Genomic DNA, 27028 nt, shown 5'->3' on the forward strand with positions numbered 1-27028 from the left:
TTTTGTCTAAATGTTTTTATTTGAAACAAATAGTTGCACCAAGCAAGAGCTTATTTTCTCCACTCCAAATTAAAATAGAACACAATGGGGCAAACATCATTTGGCAGGACAGTTCCAATATGTGAACATCCTTCTCACTGTGGTTGGGATAACTATTCATAAGCAGTTGTTCTTACACAAAATATTAACCCCAAAGTACTAAGGTCACACAAAAGGAAGTGGTCTTAAATCATGTGTGGGGCACTATGTTCTATAAATGCCACAAGGTGAGAGAAGCATAAACAACCCACTCTTTAAAAAAAACTAAATAGTTCAAAGTAGAATTTTCCATCCCGCCCTTTCTCCCGTAATAAAAAGCGCTGGGGTCTAACACCCAGATTTGGTTTTTATCCTGACCATTTACAAAGTGTTCCCCCATATGAACTACATCATTAGGGTTATGGATAATAGTCCATTCACTCTGAAGAGAGGTATATCTACTCCTTCCTCCTCTTCTTGCCTTCATGCTCATGTTCCTTGGGGCGGCTGCTATCTGAGGGTCTTTTAGAGCCACCATGTTGTTTGGCTTCTTCCAAAAACTTGTCCAAACCAAAAGGATCTTCCTCAAACTGAACTGGTCCTTCTCGACCTCTTTGCCTACGGTCTGAACCAGAAAACTCCTTATCGGGAACAAACCTATGGAAAAAGAGAAAGGACTATGAACCACTTGTTTTCACTGGCGTGAATACTGAAACTGAGCTATGTGCCTTGGTACCTGTTGGTCTTTATTCTGGCTTCTAGGTCATCACCATACATGTCCTTGTCCAGATTTTTACTGGGCCTGTAAATATTCTGGGCCATATCTTTACCACCTCTCCAGGCTTGATCGTAAACATTGTAAATTTCATCTTCTCCACCAGCAAAACCACTGTCCATACCCTAGTGAAAAACAGGACATAAAAAAAATATATACATTATTATTTATTAAAAGTTGAATCTGAATATATTCATGTGAAGAGTAAGTGCTTGCTCATTTATAGCTCACATTTTCAACAACCTAAACTGCAAATTAAAAAGATGTTCATTAAAAAAACTCACAAAGCCCATAATCTTGTTCATATCACCTTTGGGACCTTAGGTTAAATAACATTTATTAACAAGTATGACTACTTTAGTGACTTGTCTTTAAAATTGAGGGATATTAGTATAAGCAGGTACTAGACAATTTCCATTTGTATAGACATAGTGGCAAAAAGATGAAAGAAATGTAAAGTTTTATAACCTAATTTCTTTCATTTGCACTAGTGTCTCAAATCTTAGCCAGCTGTAACAAGTCAAAAATCAGAGTTGTTTTATCTGACTTGTCTTTTAAATTACAACATGCAACTTCCAATTTTTTTGGCATCATGCTAGCATACCTTAGGCTAATCCAAATCTATGATATGATTATCTTTTCTCTGAGGATCAGTATTCATAACACCTAAGATGCTATTTCTGCTGTACCTTGGACTGGTTGAAGAGCCTTTGGTCATACTGAACTTCAGTGGAAGTCCGAGGATTGGGCACACCAAGAGCAATGACCTCACTGATATCTCGATTTTCATTTCTCTGAAGTTTCGACCTGTTTTGGAATACAATGCCACTAACTGAAAACTCTTCACAGATGAGCTGAATTTCAGCTTAACTTAAAAATACAATCAATCTCGGAAGCAAAGGAAATGACTATGTCCTGTTAACACCTTGTGAATATATATTCCCCGGTAATGCATAAGTGGGTTAGCATTTCAGATATGTGATTATTAGAATAGGTAGTTTTATAATTAGACCCTCCTGTTAGCTGAGAACTGTTGAGAGACTCATTCTTGACACAGAAATCTTTAATACAAGCAATCACCTTACAATGCATGCTGAGATAGGAAATTGCTATGGTCTATATTTGCTATTATATGAGGATTGGGGGGCCTGGATACAAATTAGATGTATCATATGAATCATTTTCGATAAGCTAGAATCAGTTTTTCTACCTAACCACATTTAGTAATTTTATCCTATTAGAATTGTGAGGAAAAACATGTCAATGACTGGATTACTCAGCATGATTTTCAACAGATTAATTTCCCTGATGTTTCAGTATGTATGCAATCAAACTGCAATGAAACCATGGTAACTGTCGTCATTTATTTTACTAGAAGCTCAGGTCTTAAAATGATTCTACAGACAATTTGATTTTCATCCAATCACAAGTTTACTGCTTTTCTATGTTATCAATTCTCACAGCCACTTTACTGGTTTTAAGGGCCCAATTTATCTACTTTGATTTTTATAGCTTAGGAATTTCAGACCAAAAGTGTCATTAACTGCATACTGTCAGACTTCATTCCTCTCTCTTTTATACTGTACATTTACCCACAACTCTAAACTCAGGTTTTCTGCTTCCCCATGACATCTCTTATCCCGGGAGATGAAATATGCCATTAAACAACAAAGACCACTACCAAGAATCTTTTTCATGTTTAAAATATAAATTGAAAAAATAGATTGTATCAGCTCATAGAATGATGAGAGTATGCAAAACTGCTCATTTGGGAAGAAAATGTTTTATATTTGCATTTAACCCTCATTCAGAATTTTACCTCCATATTACAGCATTTCCTCATTTCAGCAATTTCAGTCCTCAACCTTTGCTGAACCACAAACTTCACCAATCTCTACTTTATTCCAAGTCCCCGTACATGTATTTAGTTTGTTCTACACAAGTTTGTACTTATTAAGAGTGCGTTGTCTGTATGCCAACTATATTTCGATTTTTAAAAAAGTGCTTTGTCAATTTTCCCAATTTTATATAATAGCTCTTTCTGAATTTTAAATGAAACTGCTCATGAGAAGTCAATTTTCACCTCTTAGAAAACCTGCTTTTCTCCTCCATTGTACTCTGTATAGTGCTCCGCATGGAAAAGGGTCTCAATAGAGGCACTGCTGCTTATTACTTGTCTAGAGGAACATTTGAAATTAGAACAGACCAGAACAGTTCTATCCACTGTTGTCTTTTCATAAAAATGACCTGAATTTCCTTTTCTATATCCCCATCATTCTCAATTCTGGCTGACTCTACGAGGTGATGGAAGAAAGATTACTTTCAGAGATAGTCAATTCTTTTGCCAAGACAGGTAGTTAAGTGCAAGAAAATAAGTGCTAATTTATTAAGTTATCAAACTAAAGAGGAAGGGAGAGAAGCAAACCTGGTCTTAGTGGACAAAACCTCTTCTCTAAAAGGTTCACAAAGGCCAGTCTTCACAGTTTGTATTTATGTCAAACAGCACCTACCTTTTATCAGGAGCTGCCCTGGAAAGATTCCGGTCATGCTGTCTCTCTTTTCGCCTGTCATGCCGGATTTCATCCCTCTCACGTGCCTCCCCGTCCTCTGTGTTGAAATGAAGTTGAATCATATATGACTGAGTTGAAAATTACTTCATTGCTATATTACTCATTAATACTTTGAACAAGAGAATAATCTTTAACCTTAAAAATTTCCATGAATTAATTTAAATCCAATAGTACTGTTTTAATTTTTGAATGTGAATTCCAAAATCATGCGTGCAACTTAATGGTTTGGGATAAAGTATACTGATGTTTTCAACCTACTTTGAAATGTATCATAGTGAGGTGGACTGAAAGATGATGAATAAAGACGGTACAAACATGATAAAACAAATTTAGCTGTATTAATCATTTTAAGAAATGTTAACTATAGAATCTAGGTGGTCAAGATATGGGTGTTCACTGTATAATTTAACTTTTCTATGTGTTGTAAATTTTCATAATAAAATATCAAGGAAAAAGAATTATCCATAAATTTACCCTTATAATATTCAAAGGTTGCCTTTGAATAAAGAACTTTTTACTTATGGTCCACAGGAGCTGGTTGTATCTTCATCTCTATCTATTGTGTTTGTGTCTAACTTCGTTTTTTCTATCCTCTCCAGCCTGAAGGAATAGTGTAGTTAAGAGCATGAGCTTTAGAGCCAGTCTGTTTAGATTCAAATACTATTTCTATGACAGATTACCAAATACTATTTCTATGACAGATTACCAATTTGACCTTGTGCAGATTACTTAAGCACTCTGAGCCTTGCTCTCCTCTTCTGTAAAAACAGTGACAATAATAGTACCACTACATCAGACTGCTGCAGAATTATAGGAAGTGATCCATGTAAAGTGGTGCTTACCATAGTACTCAACTCAATAAATGTTAGTTTTTATTAATATATGCAATAGCTTTTTCAAAATTTTAATTCATTTAAGAACCACTCTTTTTTTTAAAAATCAGTTTAGAGAACTTAGATATAGGGAAGTTTTACTTCTAATTACCTTCAGTGGTTAGGTGTCCAATAGGCAGGTATTTGTATTTTGTCTCAAGTCATTCATATATGATTCAAGAACTGGATCATTACTTATAACCCTAGTTACTTCTCTGTAGTTGAACTCTAGACTCCTATAACCAACTGCCTGCCGACACCTTTATTTTAAATTTAACATGTCCACAACTAAACTCCTAATCTTTCCCTCCAAAACCTCTTTATCTTGTAGTCTTCCCAATATTAATAAATGGTGACTCAATCCTTCCCACCTGCTCAGGTCAAAAGTTCTGGAGGCATTCTTGACTCCTCCTTTTCTCTAATACTTTGACCTAAATCATAAGCAAATTTTGTCAGCTCTACCTCCAAAATACATCCAGTATCTGACCCTGTTTTCACTACCACTCATTATCATCTCTCACTGGATTATTGCCAATAGCGTTCCAGTTTCCCTGCCCATTCCATGGCCTTCTAATAGGTCAGATCATGTCACTCTGCTTAAAACCCTTCAACTGCTACCATCATTACTTGAAGTAAAAGCCATGTCCTTACAATGGCTAAAAAGCCATACATCATCCAGACACTACTCTTATTTGCCCTAATCGCTTTTATTTGTTACTCTCCTTTCTCACTCTAATCCAGCCATATTGGCCTCCCTGCTTTTCCTTGGACACACCAGGCATCTTTCCAACTCAGGGTGTTTGCACTCGCTCTTCCTTCTATCTGGAACATTCTTCTCCAGATATCTACAGGGCTCACTTCCTTCAAGTTTTTGTGCTAAAGTTACCATCTCAGAAGTGAGGCCTACTCTGACAAGCCTTTCTTTTTGGCACTTTTATCCTACTTCTGTTTTATTTTTTTCCATAGAAGATTATTACTCCATGATTAACTTTTTTTGGTTTGTCTACACTCTCTTAAATGTTAACTATTATATGCCCCCTTCCACCTGTCTAGTAGACCTTGCATCTAGAAGAGAACCTTGCACAAAGTAGGTGTTCAATATGAACTGAATGAATAAAATTGTACTAGTCTAGGACTTAAGTTTCAAGAAAAATAAAACGAGAAAATCAAGCCTGTTTTTAATATGCCATTTTTTAAAAGTATATGGCTCAGAACTTTAAAAACTTCCCGTGTAGTTCCCATACTGAAGGATGCATTTAAATATATATTCTTCATTTTCTTCTGCTTCATATGGCAGAAGTTTCTCTTTCTACATTTCTGAAATAGTTATATTTTCTTCATATGTATGTGCTACTTTTGTATACAGTAAAAGACAACAGAGATTTTCTAAAATGAGATATATTTTAGGTAATTGACAAGGTAAAGTCAATTCATTAATGAGAATGTCATAATACCTTTTTCCACGTGGGTTTTTATCCCAGCTCTTCTCTCCCTGGCTTTCTGGGCCATTTCTCTAAGTTTCTCTTCATGTTTCTCCTTTTCTTTTTGAGCCATCTTTCTCTCTACTTGAGCACGCATTTCCACAGCTTCACGAGCCTGTTAGTAAAGTCAGATGTCAAATAAGACACTATTGGGATAAATAATTATAGCTACCGTTTAATTCCTGGACTAAAGTCTGGCTTGAAAGAGCAGTTATAAAGAATTCAGAGTTGTTAATGCTGATTAAAACAAAGATTAATGCCCAGTAAAAGACAGTTTGACTGAAAGACACTGCAAATTTAGCTTTTTCACTATGGGAAATGCCTTAATAGCTAAAACTAAAATGATCCCAATAAACCTTGAAAGTCATGGGTTTTGCTAATGTTTTCTTAGAAACAATCTAAAAAATTTGTCAAAATGTTTACTTGCTCTTCCCTGCTACTGACCTTTTGGGGGACATCTACATCAAAATAGAGGAAAATCATGAAACCTAGTAACAGCAGCTGGCAATTTTCACAAAATGGGATCAGCCTAGTAAGCCATTATTCTGGAATGTTGAAAGGAAGCTACATTGCCAGTGGTGGGGTGTGTGCACGAGTATACAAAGGCTGAGACCAGGTAAGGAGCTGCAACTAGCACCTCCCATCTCTGGAACACATACCACAGGTGAGAGGCTCTCTAGGTACTCAGTACAGTAGCTAAAGTAACGGTAACTTAGGTAACCAAGAATAGATTTACAAATTATCCAAGAGCATTAAACAATTAAACCTTCCGATCAGCAATGTAGAGGGCTTCAGCCAGTTTGGCAAAATTTTCATTGATGTGAACTGTCTGCAGTCCTCGTCCATCGGCAGCCAGGCGTTTGTCTAATGGAATCGTATAACCCTGTTGTGGAAGCAGACAGAAAATAACAGTTACAAAAGAGCAACAACAGATTCCTAAAATTGGATTTAAGTATGTCCATTCTGACAACCACTTGGTTGAAGTTCTTTTTCTTACATCTTTCTTCACAATTATGCAACAACAACAGTGGCTAACACTGAGTGCTTTGTATGGAGGACTGTTAAAGCACTTTACAGGTTTATGGTCTCATAACCTTCACAGTAAATCTATAAGGCTGGTAACACTATTGTTTCCATTTTACAGGTAAAGATACTAAGGCAGAGAGCTTAGGTAATGTCCCCAAGGACATATAGTTAATAAATGGATGAGCTAGGATCTAAACTCAGGCAGTATGACTTCAGAGCTCATGTTCTGGGAAAACAGATTCTCATGTTAACAACTGTGGATTGTAATAAAAGGAAATGACTATCAAATAGCTAAATAGTTGTTCTTCAAGTAAGTGTAACAGTCATAGAAAGGTGAAACAAATCACTAAAATAATAGTATTTACAGGTAGTTTAGTCTGTACAGTTTTAATGAGTTGTCAGATTCTTAGAACCTTGTTAGTTTTAGTAAATGGAAAAAAGATAAAACTTTGAGAGACAACTGAGATTCTGTGTTCTGAAGTTTTGCATACTATTTCAATAATTCAAGAAATATGATTGAATATCCATGCAACTTTCTGGCTTAGCTTTATTTTTGCAGATTTCTGACTAGACTCCCAAATGCTGATCTCAAGTCCATGGCCTTTATTCCTAATGCAAAGAACTGTTACACAATAAGTTCAAGCAACCACATAGTTTACCTACATATTCATCAACCCAAATCAGATCACCCAACAATTTTTTTGTTTTATTTTTTAATTATTATTATTTTTTATATTTTTTTTAGGCGAGGGAACCCTTGGTTGACCTCACAGATTGCAAGGACCTTGTCAGTTTACAATCTCTTATTTTTTTTATTTTTTACACCTATAGCACCTGTTCTTCCTCGGTGGTCTCCCATCCAAGTACTAACCAGGCCCGACACTGCTTAGCCTCCGAGATCAGGCAAGATCGGGCTTGTTCAGGGTAGCATGGCTGTAGATCAATCTTTTTATTTTACGATAAGTACGTAACTTCCTTTAAGGATTACTTTATATTTAATCCATGGGTTAAAGTGGCCTTCACCCATCAAAAACAGAATCATGAAATATGATTTGGGGGAAAAGAGGAAATAGTGATTAGGAAATTTATTCCACATCATTTTCAGATTCTTCATGACTTCTAGAAAGCTTTGGAAATTAGTAGATATATAGGATTTAAATAGCTCATTCGTGCAATGTTATATATAAAATCAAATAGTTTAAAAATTAAAGCACTAAATATATCCAAACATTTACTCTTTTGTTATACAATTATTTAAATAGTTTAATTTCTTTCAAAAATACTATTAGATATAAATTTGAGTTTTTCTAAAAAATACTATCATTTGCTGATATGTTGTTACTGTATTCTACCTATTCCTTCACTATGTGCTTCCAATAACTACAAGTCACTAAAAGAATCTCTGTGGTATTCATGTGCCCAGCATACTAACATTTCTATTCCATTTTTTAAAAAAGAAAAGTCATATATGTTGGGTGTTCTTTTTGAAAATATTCAGCTCAGTGAGATACTGATGTTTTAACTAAAGTTCCCAGGCTGAAGTTCCTTCCTGGTTGTTTTCCAGTAGGTTCTAATACTAAGAGACTGATTCTATGACAACTTAATTACCTTTGCATTTTTCCAGTTTGAAATACAAGGAGGAATCTTCCACTCCTGTTGTTCCTTCACAGTCATCTGAGTTGAGGAGAGTGGAAAAGACATTTTTAGATTTATAGTGTAGCTAAAATCCCAAGCACGATCTTTTTCTTCAAAGGCAGAAATATGGATAAATGTAATCAAAGGCTTAAATTCCATTTGTTTGGTAGTACTATATACTAATGTTTCTCTTACCATGAATTTTAGAAATAACTTTAATATAAAAAATGAAAAGTAATCTATAAATTATTTTTGACATTTATAAATGCTGGCTAATATTTTCCCATATTTAAATTGATGTGTGACCTCTTTGAGATGAAAACTTGTCCTTTAGTCGGTAATAAAACATAATTAAAAAAAGCCACTCAAATTATCAGAGACCTAATGATCCCAGGTACTCACTTCCTATAACTGTGACAACATCCTTCATGTCAAATAGCAAACCCTGTTCATTCCGTTAAAAGCAGGGGTTAGGGTAATAATAAACTTATAGCTAATATTTTACATACATTTTCACAAGCACTCTGGAACTACACATTATAGTCTTGAGTGGGTCCCTATTTGATCTTGAAAAACAAATTGAAAAAGAAAACAATAAGCAAGTAATGGTGAAATATACTTGTACAGGCATCTAGACTTTATGGGAGATTATTTATAAAATTAATAATCCTGAGTACAAATATGATTTTACACTACAGCAAAATTACCTTTCGGCTAGGAGAATGCATGACAGGTGCAGGAGGAGAAGGTGGTCCTCGGGGAATTTTCTTATTAATCCTGAAGCATAAATCAAAGCACAACTAGAGAGATATACTTTTTTCTTTTTAGTTATTAAGTCTCAAGTCTCCCTTCTTCATTTTTTATTATGTAAAGCTTCAAACATATACAAAAACAGAGATTGTATAATGAATGCCCATCTATCATACACTAATTGCTCAGCTTCGGCAATTATTAAAACATGGCCAAAATTGTCATCATCACCACCCAACTCATCTCCACAATACTGTTATCATTTCATTGAGCAATATATTTTTTTCCTATTTAAGAAACAGCTTTATTGAGGTATAACTGACATGCAATTAACTATATTGGGTATTTAAAGCATATAATTTGATTAAATTTTGACATGAGTATTTACCTGTGAAACTATCATCACAATCAAAAAAATGAACACACTCATCACTTCCAAAAGTCTGTGTGCCCCTTACCTACCCCCACTTGTCCCCTCATGAGCCGTCTTCCCCTCCTTCCCCACAGGCAACCATTGATTTATTTCCTGTCATTACAGATTTGTTTGCATTTTCTAGGGTTTCATATAAATGGAATCATACAGTATGTACTTCTTTTTGTCTGGCTTCTTTCACTTGGTATAATTATTTTGATATTCATCCATGGTATTGAGTATATTAAAATTTTATTTCTTTTTACTGCTCAACAGTATTCTATGTATAGATGTTGCATAATTTGTTTATCCATTCACCTGATGATAACATTTGGGACATTTTTATCCTCTGATATCTTTTTTAAGAAGAGTGGTTCACTCTCATGAAGCCATCTACTTACTTAAACCTTGGAGGCTCCATTGGATCTTTCTGCATTTCCACCATCCGAATAACCCTCTGTTTTGCTCCAGAGTTGAAAGCCACTCCTTGCTGAGATGGTGTATATCTGAAGAACGCAGATGAAACTAAAGGTGTAACTAGTCCTTTTTAGTTAGTAAGTCTCAAGTCTCCTCTCCTCACCTTTTATTACATAAAGCTTCAAACATATACAAAAACAGAGAGTGTGCAATGAATGCCCATCTATCATATACCAATTGCACAGCTTTAGCAATTATTAAAACATGGCTAAATTTGTCATCATCACCAACAGGTACTCATCTTTTTACAATCCTAAGCTAGACTGCATTGGACAATGTAGTCCTTTCACAAAGTATTAATAGAAAACTGCAAAATATTTAGGCCAAGCAGATAGCAACGGAGATAAGAGAACAGTAATTATGAGTTACTAGCAAAATGTAAACTAAAATCATATTAGTTTGCAAGTAATCCATCTCTGTCCATTTTCCACCATGGAAGGCAGTGTTCGATTTCATAGATAAGAAGTCTAGAAAATAGTACCTATTTTGTAAGTCTGCATTTGGGGAAAAAACGCTCCATAATATTCGCAGCAGGCAATTTATAGTATCTTTTGACTAATTACAGGTAGTAAAACAGAGAAAGAACAATGGTAGCAGCCTTAACAGCTCTGAATTTCCCTTTAATATCTACATGAGTATCCCTCCACACAAAGATTTAGAGTGAAACCCCTTAAAATTTAGAAGTATTAGAAGGAGGTCTATTATATAAATGATATTAATACATTATTAATTATCAACATTATACATTATCATTCTATTTTAATTATTATGTAAATTACATCATATAATATTGCCAATATGTTAACATTCACAGTAAATATTATATAATGCCTATTATATGTAAATGAAAACTATAAATAAAAATTGTGGTTTGGATCACATATAGTAAATGTTAATTTCTAAAAAAAAAAGAAAAATATTTTGAAAATAGCATATCTTAAAAATCGATCTTAAAATTTTTTTCTGCCTTTAATTATCTGCACAGAGTTAACAGTCTTTCAAGTCATTATTTAAAAACCAGATTTACAATTGTGAAAGAATACCAAGATTCCCAACCCCAGTTAAGTCTGACACGAAACCAAGATTCCCAGGCAGGTTCATACCGGATATACTGAGCAGGAGCCAGTTTATCAGCTGCTCGAACTGGCATGGCCGCAGCAACCTTCTGTGATACAGACTTTTCTAAGGCTACCCTTGTCTTTTCTGTTATCTGAAATAAGAAACACCACATTAAATGGTTTGGAAGTTAATAAAGATGTAAAAAGTCATCTAAAATAATTATATATAGAATTCCAAGTTACCTCTTTAATAGCTTCTTCATCAGGTCTTTGCAGGTCTGGGTCATCTGCATTCATGACTTCCTTGGGAACCAGGTCAGTGTACTTGCTATAAATGACCTAAAATGTTCAAACATAAGCAGACTTAAGAAAAACAGAGAATGGAAAGAAGCAACCTCCTTAAGTCATTTCAGAAATCAACATTTCCTCTCAGCAAACTTATAAATTTAGGACACAGATTTTGTCTTTTAGATTTTAAAGCCCAGGAACCTTAAAATATATATACAAATTGCTGCCCTGACTATATAAGTTCATAATTTTCTTTTGACCGCATGCATATAAATTATTTGAGATCTTCTAATCAAGTCAGTATCTGAATAAATTGTGCCAACAAAATCTTATGCATCAGTGATTCCTATTTTTGAGGCTCGTTATGACTTGAAATTAATGATGATATAAATTGCCTATAATACCATTATCTTGGGTTACAAGCTCATCAGAATTTAAGTCAGGTTTCCAAATAATTTACAAATTCACTGACCTCAATCTACTTAGAATGTTTGACTTTTTAAGTCAGGTTTCCAAATAATTTACAATTTCATTGACCTCAATCTACTTAGAATGTTTGACTTTTCTGGCATGCACTCTATTCATAGATTAAGAAAAGGAACATGTGCCATTGTCAAAAAAACCGGAACACTTTCTTCCATGAAAAACAAACAAACAAACAAACAAAAAACCTTTGCAAAATACATTCTATATACACAACTTATTTTACACTCATTGTCCAAATTTAGGACTGCTATCTGATTTCTACTAGGCTCAACATGGTTTCTATTAGGCTAACACTGATGTGGTAGGCCCCTGAAAAAAAAATAGAATATTACTTACTTTCATGCCCATCTATACTTCTCGAATACTTTCACAAAAACTTACATGGCAGATATTATAGAAAAGAGATACTTGAAATTTAACAAATAAGCAGTCTTCTAGATTTTGCTACCTGAGTTAGGACTTCTTTAGTACACATAGGATAATTTCTGAACATAAAAGAAAATGAAATTCTTGGGCAAGTGAGAGCTTCAAAAATTTTCTGAAGAAAATCATTTACTACTGTAAACTAAAGTCTTATGTCAATAATTGCATTCCACCATGACATTCCCTAAAATCGCTTAAAGGAAATACATGCTATTTTAATTTCTTACCTCAAACAACAGAGCAGAAAACACTTTATGGCCTACTCGACCTGACCTGGCTTGGCTTACAGCTTTAACCTCCCCTTGTACCTCATGTTCCCTCATTCACTGTGCCTTAGTCACATCGGTTCTTCTGGTTTTTGAATACAACATGCTTTTCTCCAATTCTGGGCCTTTACAGTGTTGTTCCCAGTTCTTCAGTGAGTTCTCAACTTCTGAGTCTCAGTTTAAAGCTCCTGCATGCACTGATGAGGCCTCTGCTGGATACTCACACTAAAGCAGTAACCCTTCCCCGCTCAATCATTCAGAGTCACAGCACTCTGTTTACTGTCTTCAAAACACCACTCACAGTAATAAATTTACCTATTTTACTTGTTTATCTGTGTCCCCTATAAACATAACAACAGTAATAATAGCTAACATTAAGCACTTATTTTGTGCCACTGTTCTTTTGCTTTACAGATATTAACTAATTTAAATTTCATATCAATCCTATGAAGTGTGCACAGTGACTATACCTATTTTTCTGATAAGGAATCTCTTATTCATTAAAGTATCTACAGTGCCTATAACAATGCCTGGTCCATAGGAGACATTCGGTCAATATTTTTTGTACAAATGAATGAATATAAGAATTTTAGAGATGCTCTATTCCATGGTAAAGATAATTATATTTTAGGTCATGCAGAACATTCTACATAAGCTGTTGATTTCCCAGGAAAAAAGCTATCTCATGGTTACAGGCTGAAATTCATAGCTTGTTTTTCGCAGAAATTAGAAAGAGAAAAAGTAAGAAAGTGTAGATGATTTACCACAAAACATGTACTATTGACATGTAGGCTACTAGTGTCACCATCCTCTTAGGGTGTTCGTTTTGGAAGGAACCCTGAAGCTCACTCTAGTGAGAAGAGTGAGGCTCAGTGCATTAAGATCTCACAGCTAGTAATTGATCTCAAAAGTCTTATTTCCTTTTAGAATGGAAAAATCTACATCACAAGTATTTATTATATAACAATTCTCTAGAAAATAATACCAAGACTACAAAGAGTTAATTACTTTTACACAGCAATCGGTACAGGAAGGAATTCCAAGTAAATGGCTCACTGGTAGTCATACATGCTCAACATAAAGTCTCAATACTAATTTAGCATACAAGAGCCATTTGCTGCTCCTTAGTTGGGTATTCCAAAGTTAATAACCCTTTAAATGAGCATCAATAAGATTCTAGTATCTCACAAAGCTGAGTGAAGGACATATGAAGAGCAAGATTCCACCATGGTAATTAACTATAAAATCCCCAAGTTTTATTGCCTGAGAACCAAATGTGAAGAAATTCAGTATATCCCAGGAGGCAAAGGGGCTGGGAAAGGTTATCTGAAAAATACAATATACCGTCGAAGGTATTAGGAGAACAAATAAGCTTTGTGAGCAAGATAAAGCAATAATTCATATATGAAACAAGTGTTTTTTGTTTTTTTTTTAATTACTAAAAACTGGCAAGAAATGGACTGGCTTAAAGGACAGCTTATCAGCATATGCACTATTTCAGAGGTAGAAAGAAAACACTATTTTTAGGCTTAGCTAGTTCATGAAATCATACAAACGAGGTAGTAACATACGAAATTATCTCGGGGTTAGTTTTAAAGTTGTTGGAGGTTTTTTGGGGGGGCAAGGGAAAGGCTAAAGGCATTCTTTTAGGTAATATCATGTAACATTTCCTATGAAACTATTTCAGAAGGAAAAATGTGAACACCAACACTTTATTTTAAGATTATCAAGATTTACTTTAAGAAATTTTTTTCCCTCTTGATTTTGTATTACCAACAAGTTTTGTACACAGTATTTACTTTACATGCAGAGACCAATGACCTTAGACTTGCCCTTGGAATACTGCCTCATTCTTCACCACTTACATCTAAAGCTAGCATTTTCCATTCTTGCTCTTTCACTATTAATATTTCAGTGAGAACTCTTTGGTTTCTAAAGAATACCAGATCCTTCTGATATACATAAGAAACCCTACATTTAGTAGACAATTACTACTTTTAAAACAGGAAAATCTGATTTTAAAACAAGGCATTGCTTGCCATTTCCAATTCCTCTCCTGGGGCCTTTGTAAGTATGTGAGGTGTTTCTGGTTATGACAACAGGTGGAAGGGAGGGCACCATGGCATTTAATAGGTAATGCCAGTTATGTTAAACGTTATACAATGCTCAAGACAGTCCCAAACAATCAAGTGTCCCTCTGACCCAAATGCCAATGCCTAATGGGGACTCAGTTAACACTGAATTATTAAATGCATTCAAAAACTCCATGTGTTAATCTATTCACTTTTTAAAAAATTAAAGTACATATTGATTAAATTTGTATAAGGGATTTAAATGTATATTCCAGGGTATAAAGTTCAGTAAGGAAATATATCCAACAGAAACAATGTTAACAGTCCAACTGGTCTCTCCATTCACTCTTTCTTGTAAATTCACTGAATGCCTTATTCATTTAAAAAAAAAAACTTCGCTGTGCTTATTTTTTTGTTGTTTTTAAGACTTTATGTTTTTATGACAGTTTTAGGTTCATGGCCAAATTAAGAGAAGGGTAGAGATTTCCTACATAGCCCCTGCCCCTACACGTGCATAGATTCTCCCATTAGGGTTAAGGTGAATATGAACCTGAGAGTGGTACCTCTCTATAAACTATTAGTTTGGGTTCCATTTCTGGTGGCTGCATTATAGACAAAATGTAAGGTTTTTACTGTATAAAGGAATAATAGAGACTAAAATCTAAAACAGTTCGGTTTTATCATTTTTACTCTACTTTCAATATGATCACCAATATACATGATTGTAAGAAAGAAAAAACTTTCAGAAATTCTCTAGAAATCAGATAAAATTCATGGTTTCCAGTCTTGAAATATAATGCAAAATGGGCTAAAACTGTATTTCATTCAAAATTACACAACCTGCCAATGACAGATTATTGCCCTAAAATGTTGCTTTTTCCTAACAAATAAGAGAGGCAGCACATACCAGTAAAGAATAGTGATTATTTCAAAGAACAAAACAAAGGCATCTAGAGCCAGGTTAAGGTCTCCACGGCATAGGGTAAATTTCTAGTATATGCCCTGCGTGTTATCGGGACCTATTTTCCTTCTGCAGGAGTGAACTATTCTTCCTTACTGGCTTCAGAAGTGGTTTTCTGTTATTCAATGAAAGCTGCTATCATTCCTCCAACAAACACTGGTGAATGCCCATGTGTCAAGTTGTCTGGGACTCAATTGGGTGCCTAAGAGGAAAATATAAAGATATAATCTCTGACCTCGAAGAGCATATAATCAAATGACACAGATTATTAGTGAATGGATAAATACAACAAAGGTGATGACAGTCACGACAGAGTAAACATAGGGAACAGGGAGGAAAGATACCCAATCTCTCCAGGGAAGATCAGGATGCGTGTCCTGGAATAGTGACAAGCGAGTTGCTGCGACTGAAAGCAACAGGATTTAGTCGGACAAAAAATAGAAGGCGGGCTTTCCCTGGCATAGGATGGCACCCATGGAAAGTCTCCAAGAGAAAAAGTGCCATGTTAGTGTTGCTGCAAGTAGCTCCTCATGGCATACACTTACAGAGAATGCCTGCAAGTTTTTCTTCTTTAATAACCACTTACAATGGTGATTATTTTGTACTGAAAATAAACAGAATGGCTAAAACTGAACTTTTTATTTTTTGATTTTGGTATTCTGGTCATGAGAGTTGACACTAGGCTAGAAAAGTAAACAAGGAGTTGAATATGGCATAAGAGCTTGATTGGTTCTTATCCTAAAAGCCATGGAAAGATTTTAAGTGTGTGTGTATATGTAGGAGAAAGAGAAAGATAAACAGATAAACATGGATGTATTTGTTTTTTTCAGGTAGACAAGAAAAATGCCAGAGATTCTGCTGTAGTAAATCAAGCAGGAAATGATAAGGGCTTGAACTTATCATTAAGCAGCAGAGAAGGGAATATACGTGAGAAATGTTAGGGAAATATGATAGAGCATGGTGACTACATGGATGGAGGGTCTGAGGAAAAGTAAAAAGAATGGAATGATCGTTAAAAAAAAGGCTTTTTAGAAAATATACTGGTATTATGTGTCACACCTGAAATTTGAATATCATTTGACCGAGTAAGTCCACTACCAAGAATTTATTTTACACAAATACTCATGTGCAAAAGGATGTTTGTATATGGATCTTGAGTAAAGTAGTTTGCAAAACTAAAGAACTAGAAACCACCAATGCTTATAAAAAAATTAGGGCACAATGCACATGGAATTTTACGTATTTTTTTTTTTTTTAATAAATGAAGTTGACCTACACATACCAACAAAAATTTTCAAAACATATTAAGTAAAAAAAGCAAGTCTATGGAAGCTATGGGCATTAAAATCTCATGTTAGAAAAACGTATATATGTTTGTGTGTATGTAAATTACACATATACATAAATAACTAAATCCATAACAAAGGTCTGAAAAGATATATATCATTGTAGTAATAGTAGTTATTTCTGGGAATTAAAGTGGGAAAAGCAGGTAGGTAGGACTATATATACTTATGTAATATTGCTATCTTTTACAATAAAATATTAGCGTAATTTTAAAAAATCAATAAAATGAGAAGAAAAAAGGACTCCTGGGCTTTTAGCAGTCAGGGAGATATCACTGCCAATCACTGAGTTAGAGTTATAGAAAAAATAGGCTAGGAGGAAAATTATGCATTTAGTTCCAGATTTGATTGAGCAGTACTTTTGGGAAATCTAGATAGATGTCCTTGTAGACAGTAAGATATAAGGACTTAAGGCCCAGAAGAGAAAACTGGCCTGGAGACACAGATCTGACAGTCATCAACATATGAGTGGCATTTCAGTCAAGGGAATAAATTAAAGAGAATGCACTATGAGAGAAGTCTTAGAGACCTTCTCCAGAGAGCTATCTCAGATTGTTTGAGGTGAAGCCATATTACAGTGAAATGAAGAGTGAAAGGGAGGTGAAGAAGTAGAGAGCAGAAAACAACTCTTGCAAGAAGCTTGAAAAAAAATAAAGAAAATTAGGTGGAAATTTGGTGGTAGCTAGAGAGAGCCTAGAAGGTAGTCAGGGAAAAACTATTCTTTCAAAATACTAGAAAGACAAGCATATTCAAATACTAACAGGAAGGAGCCAGTAAAAGAGGAGAGGTGAAAGGCATAATGTTGAAAAGGAAAAAAAAAAAAAGAATAAAGAAAGAAAAGGTAATGTTATAAAGGAAAGAGGAAGGGATGAGATTTGGAAAACACTAAAGTAAATACATGTGACAAGATTAGATTTAGGTAGGAGAGATTTCTTATAGAGAAGAAAGGTAAAGTCAAGACAAAAAGACGGTCTATGGCCACGCCACCCTGAACATGCCTGACCCCGTCTAATCTCGGAAGCTAAGCAGGGTCAGGCCTGGTTAGTACTTGGATGGGAGACCACCTAGGAATACCAGGTGCTATAGGCGTGTAAAAAAAAAGGACAAAAAGACAAGTGCAGGATAAAGAAAGCTGACAATTTTCTTATAGCCTTTTTATGCAAATAGATGGGGAGTCACCTGTTGAGAGGAAGAGTTAAATCCTGGAGGAACGCCAAGGGAACCCAGTAGAACCGTGAGATAAAACTGCATGACTGCATAATTGTTTTCCCCAAAATTCATCAGCCATGAAGTAGGAACAAAGGATGGGTTAGAATCAGTGCTATTTCAGAGAGTAAAATGAAACTGGGAGAGAGAGAGAAAGCCAGGTACTGAAGGCTCTCAAGTATTTTTCCCAACACCTTCAATTCTAAAGAGATCTTTTACTTCTATTTGGAGTATTTATTTATAAGAAAAAAAATTAGGTCTTCTTAACAATAGTTCTTTGGCTCTTAAGTGTAGCTTCTCTGTAATGATATTAAGTAAATTTTATTTTTCGTCTTTGGATTACTTTATAAGCAGGGCTATCTTAAATCTGGATAGCAAATGCCCATTTTATACTTAATCAAGGGTAAAGTTTGTGTAAAATTATAGTCAAATGAATTATTAAAATAATTATTTATGTAAGTACTTTTTAAGTACATGGAGAAGAGTTAGAAGATGCTACAGATGAAATTAAATTTTGATTTTTTTTTAGGGTGCTAGGGTTGTAATCTTTAAAAATTTGCCTGTATTTAGAAAGGTGTTAGTACTACAAAATAATTGTTTTTAAAATTTAAAACAAATAAGTAAAAACCTGAAGCATATATAAGCTATCAACTTGGAAAATTTCAAAGGAAAAAGCCATTGCTGTTATGAAGTCATAATGTAATGTTCATTCTGTTAGTAAGTCATATCTTCAATTAGCCTAAGCATATTTCACTGTTACTTTTAACATAAACTAAACACACAGAGATTTAGTATTTCCACTAAATTAAAAAAACCTCTTCACAAAATAACTATCAACGGGGAACAAATGAACGAGAGGATTACCTTGTCTTTTGACTGTCCCTGTCGAGCAATTGCATCGTATTTAATTTTTCCTTCAGCATCCACCTGAATGGCCAGTGCATTTGACATTTTTTTCTTTCGTCCCATATCCAGTGGATACTGGGCCACGTGGATCTCTGGAAAAGCACCTCCATCTCCAAAATCCTATATATTAAAAAGAAAATAAAAAGAATATTTAATAGTAATTTGACATTCAAGACATATTCATTCATTCAATAAATAATTATTGAGTCCTTATTATGCAAGATGCTACAGATATGGCAATAAATAAAACAGGAATCTTATGGAGTGTGCATTGCAGTGGGCAAAGATATCAAAAAGATATTTCTGGCTTGTGGTAAATGCCTTGAAAGTAATAAAGGGACTAGAAAGGGGCTACTTTCGATAGTGTGGCTGGGATGACCCGTGTAAAGCGGTAATGTGCGCTAAAGCCTGAACGATGAGAAATTAGTCATGGGAAGATCTAAAGGTTGCATTTTCCAGGCAGATCAAATAGCAAGTGTGAAGGCCCTGATGCAAGAATGAGTTTAGCATGTTCTAGAAAACAAGAGTCCAGTGGGGCTGTAGCTTATTGAAGACAGAGGAGCAGATACATAGGAGATAAGGCTGCATGTGTAGACAAACACTAAATTATGAAAGGGATTCTAGACCATGGCAAGGCATGTGGTTTTTACATATGTGGCAGGAAAAAAATTAAGCAAAATGCTTAAGACAAGGAAAAGATGTTCAGTTTTAGCATAAATAATTTCCTTATTGATGAACAGGTCAAGCTACAGTTAGGGCAGAAATGCAAAGATTTTTTTCTTGGAATAAGGTTTTAGTAACATGACATCAGTATTGGGTATTCCATGAGAAGCAAACAAATAGAATAGGAAAAACCTCAAAATAAGTTTACCATATTTCTAATGGTGATTAATTATTCAGAAGAGAGAACTAAGACTTCTAAAGTAGAACAAGCAAAGTTAAGTCTGTCAATGAATTGTAATAATTACAAAAGAAGATCATCAAATAAACATGAATATTAAATATAATTTTTAAACAGTTTTATTAAATTTAGTAATACGTGCTTAGTATTTTAATACAATTTACAAAATACAAACTACTCTTATATTGTTTAATTCTTTTAATTCTTCAACACCTCCTATTTTCATATGGAAAAAATTCAAGTTTAGAAAAGTTAAGTAATTTTCCCACGGTCTCACGGCTAGCATATGCAGGACTTGAATGCAGATCTTTTGACTTCAAAAACTTTCTATTTCCAATTAAATCGAAATACCTTTTAGTGCAAAAAAGGCAATGCAATACTAAGAAATGATAGGAAAAACGTATTAAAATTAATCACTTAAAGGGGATTTGATGGAAAATAATTTATGAAAATAACCACTTTTATATGACCTCCTTCAAAAAAATATCCCATTAGATCATGGATATGTGATTTCCTAGGTACTTGCAAAAGAAAGGTTTGACATTTTTTAAAGTAAATAATAAAGCTGAGAGAGACATTTTCTTGTAAATCAGGCAAAAATAGTTAAAGTTCCAAGAAATGTGCTACCTGTACCCAGGCCATCAATCTGACACATGCTCAGATGTGCTAGAGTTCAACTATAATAAGCACTTCAGAATTGTACATGTGGCATCATGTGGTCATTTAACTTGCCAGAAAATCACAGCTTTTTCTTTAAAAACTAGAACACAATGCTTTCTTCCGCAAAGCATTCACTCCCCTCAAGAAGCAGTCATGGTTATTTCCAGATTAGCTGGCTATTTTGGTTTGATTTTCAAATAAACTGTTCTGTTCCACCCAGATATAGGAAACATTTAATAGTCAAGTAAGATTTTAAAAAACTAATAGTGCCTCAATGTCAAAATGTGGAAATGGAAGCAAAGCTGTTGTATATAAAATGCCTGCCACCCCCAACTCCATAATCTACTGAGGTCAAATGAAGACTATCTATAATCCCTCAGAAGAGACACTCAAGTCCTCTTCCCAGCAGTTCCCGACCTTTTTGGCACCAGAGACCAGTGCTCCTATGAAAATCTAATGCCTGATGATCTGAAGTAGAGCTGAGGCGGTGATGCTAGCACTGGGGAGCAGCTGCAAATACAGATGAAGTTTCGCTTGGTTGCTCACTGCTCACCTCTGGCTGTGAGACCTGGTTCCTAACAGGCCACAGACCTGTATTGGTCCATGGCCCAGGGATGGGGACCCCTGCTCTATTCGATAATGCCAATCACTACCTCTTGACCCAGATCAGAGAGCATTACAGCCTCTGTGATGATATTTTATATTGCTGTTTCTCATAAATTATACTATCAACAAAAACAAAAGCAACAACAAAAATCCCTTAATAACTGAAAGACTTGCCTTTGCACTCTACAATAAGCACCAGAGGATAGCTGAGGAAAAAAAATCACACAAACAGGGAATATTTAGGAGAAGACATGATCTAGTTGGGTATTTGTTTTCCAGGCTCTATAAAAAGTTCTGGTAGGTAGGGGAAATGACAAACAGGACAGGCTGAGAATATAGATGGCTTCTTACAGGGTGCTATGTAACAAATTTCAATATAATGAATACTTAGTTCTGTCACTATGATTACCACTTGGAGGCATATGAAAAAAAGCTAAGGGCATGAACTTCACATTTATAAAGAAAAAATCATAACCATAGGACAAAATATAACGAAGTGATAAAATGGAAATAACGGGGTGCAAAATAAATGGTACAGGCATTTAAAAGTTTTTAATAGGGCAGGTATATTCCTTGGGATGTGAAGAAAGAAAATTTACAGGTGTCAGAATGAATATTGGGAGGAGAAAAAAAAGGCTTGATGAAACATTCCAGATTCCTTCCTTCTCCTTCACTGCCTCCAAGTCAATTATCAAATTTTCTCTCTTACATCTCCTAAAAATTTATCTAATATGTATATTAGGCATATATTAACATTATCAAATTGAAGACAAGAAAACAAATGAATAGAAGTTAGGATTTGCCCAGGGTCACGCAAATAGTAAGAAGCACAGTTATGATCCAAAACCAGTTTGTTTTTTAAACTCCTTGTCAGCTCTTTCCACTATACCCAACAGGAATCAAAAAAAGAAATGCTGCTAGAGCTTTCCCTGGAGGAAGGTTGTCTCTTCAGGGTTGTGTGGTATTGTGCATGCAGGGAGGAGGCAAAAAAAAGGTACCCAAATATAAACTCTTTTATTTTTCCTTCTTACTTTCCCATTATTTTCCATATGCTATAATCCCTAGATTTATAAAAGGTAAATTCGTTTCTTTCGTATGTTTAATAATTTGACATAAGAAGACGCATAAAGTAGTATAATTCTCCAGTGATTGCAAAGCAGTGATAATAAGCAAGAAGAAAAAGATTAATTTTCTGAGGGGAGTATATGTCTTGAGAGCTCACAATTAGAATTTCTATCACGTCGACATTTGTATGTGGAGATTCCAGTGTTCAAACTTATTTTACAAAGGTGTTATAAAAAGTTTCAGCGCATTTTATGCTGTAAAACTATAAATCCAAACTGAAGATCCTTATTTACCTCTAACAACCGAGGTATCCAGCCTTTCCGGTACCCGTATGGGGGTGGTTCTCTCCGGGAGGAGACCAGTGAGGTCTGTCGCGATCTTTGGGATCTTGCTTTTTCTTCAGCCTCAAGCTGGTCTTGAGATAGTTGAGTAGGTGCAGGTAAAAAGCTATAAGCAAAGACAATAAAAGTCAGAATTTTTAAAACTCTTAATTAATTTGATTACTGCAATTTGGCCACCAGAGACTATTTTCCTATAAGACTTTTTCCTTTGAGCAAAAAAGCAAATTTTTCAATGATTTATTGCAGTATTCTATATCTGTTATTTTGTTATGTCTGGAAAGAAATCAGTAATCAGAGACATACAGTAAAAACATTTTAATAGAATGTAGGCAAACGGTGCCCAGCATCAAAAATTAACAGATATTTCACATAAAAGACAAACAACATATTGAGTTTTTATGCTTTCATATTTCTTTTCTGGTAACAAGCAAGTAAACATTCTTAATGACTCGGGGCCAACTGTCCAGTATATAGTTTTCTTAAGTGTCTTTGCTATTCTTATACTCCTCATTTTTAACTATTTTACTCTTGTGCTTCTAACTTTTAACTATTTTAGTGTCAATACAAAGGAACAAGGATTAGAACTGAATGTAATAAAAATGTGGATAAGAGAAACATAAGTTGCATATTTAAGTGCACTTTCTCAAGGGTATCTAGTTTAGAATGCAATTTACAATTTAAGAGGTCAAAGATTTAAAGCCTAAAGATGTAATCTGTTATTTGTTATTTAAAACAGTCTTTCTACTAAATAAACTATTCTTAACAACCTTTAAGTATGATAAATGTTATTACAGAGCTATTCCAAATTACCACAAAAGGATTCCAGTAGATGAATGTTTAATGGAAAAGTTAAGGTTCCTTTGTGATTCTTGTTTAGTAAGCACATTTGAATAAACAGTAGAGCTTATTTAATCAAAAATATTTATTGATCACTTGGGTGTAGGCACTATACTAGGTAGGCAGTGAGACTATAAACCGAGAAATACGGCTTACAGTATTGCAGGGGAGACAATCAAATAATCACACAAATCTGTAACTACAAATTATTTTAAGCAATGAAGGAAAAGTACAGAGTGCTATGACAGCACACATCACAGGGATCTAATCCAGTGTGGGGGTAGGTGGGTGGTAGTGAGGTAACATGACGGCTAAGAGCTCAGAGTTTAAATCCTATGTCATTTACTAACCTGGAAAAGTTATTTACCTTCTCTAAACCTCAGTTTTCTCATCTGTAATGACAGATCAAAAGACTACCTACTTTATAAGATTGTTATAAATATTAAATGAGAAAATCCACGAACCACTTGCAGTGTCTAGATACCATTCAACATGTGTTCCATAAATATCTGGTTATCTGGAGCTGTTCTGATTTCCTCAGTTTGGGTTAGTTGCCCCTATATGTATTTCCACAAGACCCTCTGTGTACTAACCACTACTATAACATCTACCTTACTGTACTGCAATCATCTTTCCATTTACCTTTTTCTCTCTCACTAGACTATGAACAACCTGAGGGCAGGAATCATGCCTTCTTTCATCCCTAACTCTCCAGGCATTGGCTAGCTCATAGCAAGGGCTACTTAAATGTTTGCAGGAGAAATAAGTTCACTCTACCTTTCACACTCACCATCTTTATGTCACTATAGCCTTCTTGCCTTTCCTTAAACAAGCCATTTCAGGATATTTATATTTGCTATTCCCACTGCCATAAAATATTCTATTTACTAACTAGAACATTTTTTCCTGTAGTGCTTTTATAGAAAACTCCTGCCCAGATTTTTGAGGGCCCGCTTCTCGGCATTCATGTATCTGCTTAATTATAACTTCCTAGAGCTATTTTTTGAGGATTTTATCCAAAATAGCACTCCATCTCACATCTTCATTTTATTCCTAGTACTTACTACCTAAAATTGCATATTGATTTATTAACTTATATATAGTCTGTCTCTCCTAAAATGTAAGCTCTATGAGGACAAGGAGTTGGCCTGATTCAATACTGTAAAACCTTCACTACAGTAGTGCCTGGCACATGGCAGACCTTTAACAAACAACAGAATGAGTGAATGAATGGATAAATGGAGTCCAAAGTTTTGGGCTTCTACCATAGTTATTTTCAGTAAACCATATATATCCAACACATAAGAGGGATACAAATACAGTTACAAAAAAGCCAAATTAGTTATGTTTCATTTTTCTTTCCCTTCTAATGAAAAAACTGGTTGCTAAAATGATCAAAAAGCAGGTAGCCTGGCAAAGCAGAGTTTGAACAATTCAGTAAACAGGTAAACTGGTCTGGATTAAGGTCAGAACATATTCTAGCCTTTCAGAGTGTCTTAACTTTGTTGTTCCCTGTAAGGATGAAATTCCCACAAAGAAGCAAACTCCTACAGTAGAGCGGAGGAGAGGTGGTATATAGCAGGCTGCACATGCAAGCTGAGAGTCTACCTCAGTGGTTTTCAACTGGTGGCAAAATCTACAATGCAGATATGTGACAATGCCTGAAGACATTCTGATTGTCAAGATTTGGGGGCTGGGGGATAAAGAGGGGGTAGGGATGCCACCAGTATTTAGTGGGTAGAGGCCAAAGATGCTGCTAAACATGCACAGAACAGCCCCATACAAGAATGAATTATCCAGTCCAAATATCAATATTGCCATTGTTGAGATATCTTAGTGCATTCCCTTTTACTAAAGAAAGCATACTAAATGCAAGTGATATTATTAGATATATAACCTAAAACACACTTGAATTTAGACAATTAAACCAGCACAATTTAAAGTCTTTGGTTACTAACAATCACTGGTGAAAATAAGACTGTAACACATCAGTATGTCAAGTTCCTGCTATTAAGAATCCCTGGTAGATCCTGGAAATAACATTTCACCTGAAAACGAGACCATCTCTAAAAATCAAATCAGCTAGAAGTCACTCAAAAAAAATCAGAAAGCTATGTTGCCCCCAAGTTACTTAAAGACGGCACTCTGCTACTGCAATACCCACAATATCTCTGGCATTTTTCCTGTGTGTCCTTTTCAAATTTTACCTTTTCCACAAAAGCTTTCCTGTAACTCCACTAGTCTTTGTTACAGTGCCTTCCACCTAGGGGGCACTCAATTAAATGTTTGATGCCTGAAACATTTACTAAAGGAAACTCTCCAGTCCATTCAGCTCATTCCATTTAATTATTTTTGCACTTAAGTACTACCCAAATAAGCATTCTGTTGATTCTTATCTGTATGCCTTGTTCGCCATCTTCCCTGCAGCTAGACTGTCATATTTCCTTCTGTATATACACAGGCTTCAGGATAGAGCAAGGCACCCAAAAGTAATTCCCAAAAGAAATTTCTGATTCACACATTTTTAAGATTCAGCCAGGAAATATGTGTGAGGAGAATGAAGTGTGTTTACGGAGTTTCGAGAGAATGTCCTAAAATGATTACTTTCTTTTCAACATTTGACACTCAACTTCTACTGCGTTCGCACGGAAAGTTTTGGGGCAGCAAGATCGTGGACCAGTAAGAGTTACATAATTCCTTGGAATCTCCCACTTAAGCATCTTTTTCTTAAAGGCGGGGACCACGTTACATGCGGTTACCAAGACAACCGAGAACAGCAAAAATCTGAAGCGGTTCTATCCACGGAAGAAATTCTAAGGTCCAAAGTTAAAGTGCGGGCCAGCAGCGCGAATTAATAGACACCGGCCACTACTGTGGCTAATTTAAAATCTCTGTTCGGTGCCGCGCTCCCCCCACCCCTTTCTTTTTTTTCAGGAATCCTAGTTTCGGGATAGAGACCGAAGAGAGCGCTCGGCAGACAAACGGCCGTAAGCCAGGCAGTCGCCTCCCGCCCACTTCACTCCGCCCAAAGAAGCCACTGCCCTCCACAACCCCATCGCGCCCACCCAAGCCGCGGACCTGAAGGAGCTCTGTCCACAACCCCAAGATGCTTAAGCGAAGAAAACGTGTGCTTCCTCGGCATCTGAGGTCAGAGATCTACTTACTACCCCTCTGCTTTAGGCCCTGCTGAGAGGGCGAACTCAATCCGGGAAGCCACTCAGGAAAGACCCCAGCTTCGGCGAGGCCTAGTCCCCGCAGTGGGAGGCGGAAGGGCCTAGCCGTCGTCTCAGCCCACGTCGCTCTGTGCCCTGGGCCCGGTCACCGCCCCGAAGAGTGTGGGCAGAGAAATGAAAAAAGGGTACTTCCAGACCCTTCCGTATCGAGGACCCGAATCAACAACCCACCTGGTGAGCGCCATCTTCTTCCGCTTGCTTCCAGCGCGAGCGACAGCACCGCGGGGCGGGCCTTTCCCGGAGACAAGTTAAGGAAAGGAAGGAGCGCGCGATGCGCAGGCGCCTTGGCCGAATAGCCTTCTGGGATTTGTAGTTCTTTGAACGACTGCAATTTAGGTCTACTCTAAGCGGACCAAG

The 27028-nt window shown here is 35.6% G+C and overlaps 1 protein-coding gene, 1 long non-coding RNA gene and 2 pseudogenes across 3 annotated transcripts in view; 2 read left to right on the forward strand and 2 right to left on the reverse strand.

The window, feature by feature from the left end:
• Positions 1 to 26969, reverse strand: SNW1 (SNW domain containing 1). The gene is made up of 14 exons (XM_011357087.2): positions 26843 to 26969; positions 22554 to 22707; positions 18987 to 19148; positions 11318 to 11413; positions 11120 to 11226; positions 9941 to 10045; positions 9085 to 9154; positions 8351 to 8416; positions 6483 to 6599; positions 5690 to 5831; positions 3304 to 3400; positions 1483 to 1600; positions 755 to 918; positions 1 to 675 (listed from the first exon to the last, which is right to left on the reverse strand). Exons 1-14 carry the CDS (start codon positions 26854 to 26856, stop codon positions 477 to 479), a joined length of 1611 nt encoding a protein of 536 aa, XP_011355389.1. The 5' UTR covers positions 26857 to 26969; the 3' UTR covers positions 1 to 476.
• Positions 7565 to 7683, reverse strand: LOC111737901 (annotated as a pseudogene).
• On the forward strand, positions 17887 to 18005 carry LOC111737936 (annotated as a pseudogene).
• The window catches only part of LOC105290102, a 14084-nt gene continuing 9815 nt past the window's right edge, over positions 22760 to 27028 (forward strand). For both annotated transcript variants that reach the window (XR_895714.2, XR_002779608.1), the window contains exon 1: positions 22760 to 26845. This is a non-coding gene — a long non-coding RNA (uncharacterized LOC105290102). The remainder of the gene's footprint in view (positions 26846 to 27028) is intronic.

This window comes from Pteropus vampyrus, unplaced genomic scaffold, assembly GCF_000151845.1.
Source record: "Pteropus vampyrus isolate Shadow unplaced genomic scaffold, Pvam_2.0 Scaffold32, whole genome shotgun sequence".
Lineage (NCBI taxonomy): Eukaryota > Metazoa > Chordata > Mammalia > Chiroptera > Pteropodidae > Pteropus > Pteropus vampyrus.

Excerpts from the sequence above, each read along its gene's own strand:
- SNW1 (XM_011357087.2), bottom strand. Across the intron at positions 19,149-22,553 it reads GGATACCTCGGTTGTTAGAG|GATTTTGGAGATGGAGGTGC; the intron begins GTAAATAAGGAT and ends TTTAATATATAG. Across the intron at positions 3,401-5,689 it reads AAAAACCCACGTGGAAAAAG|AGGACGGGGAGGCACGTGAG; the intron begins GTATTATGACAT and ends ATTTCAACACAG.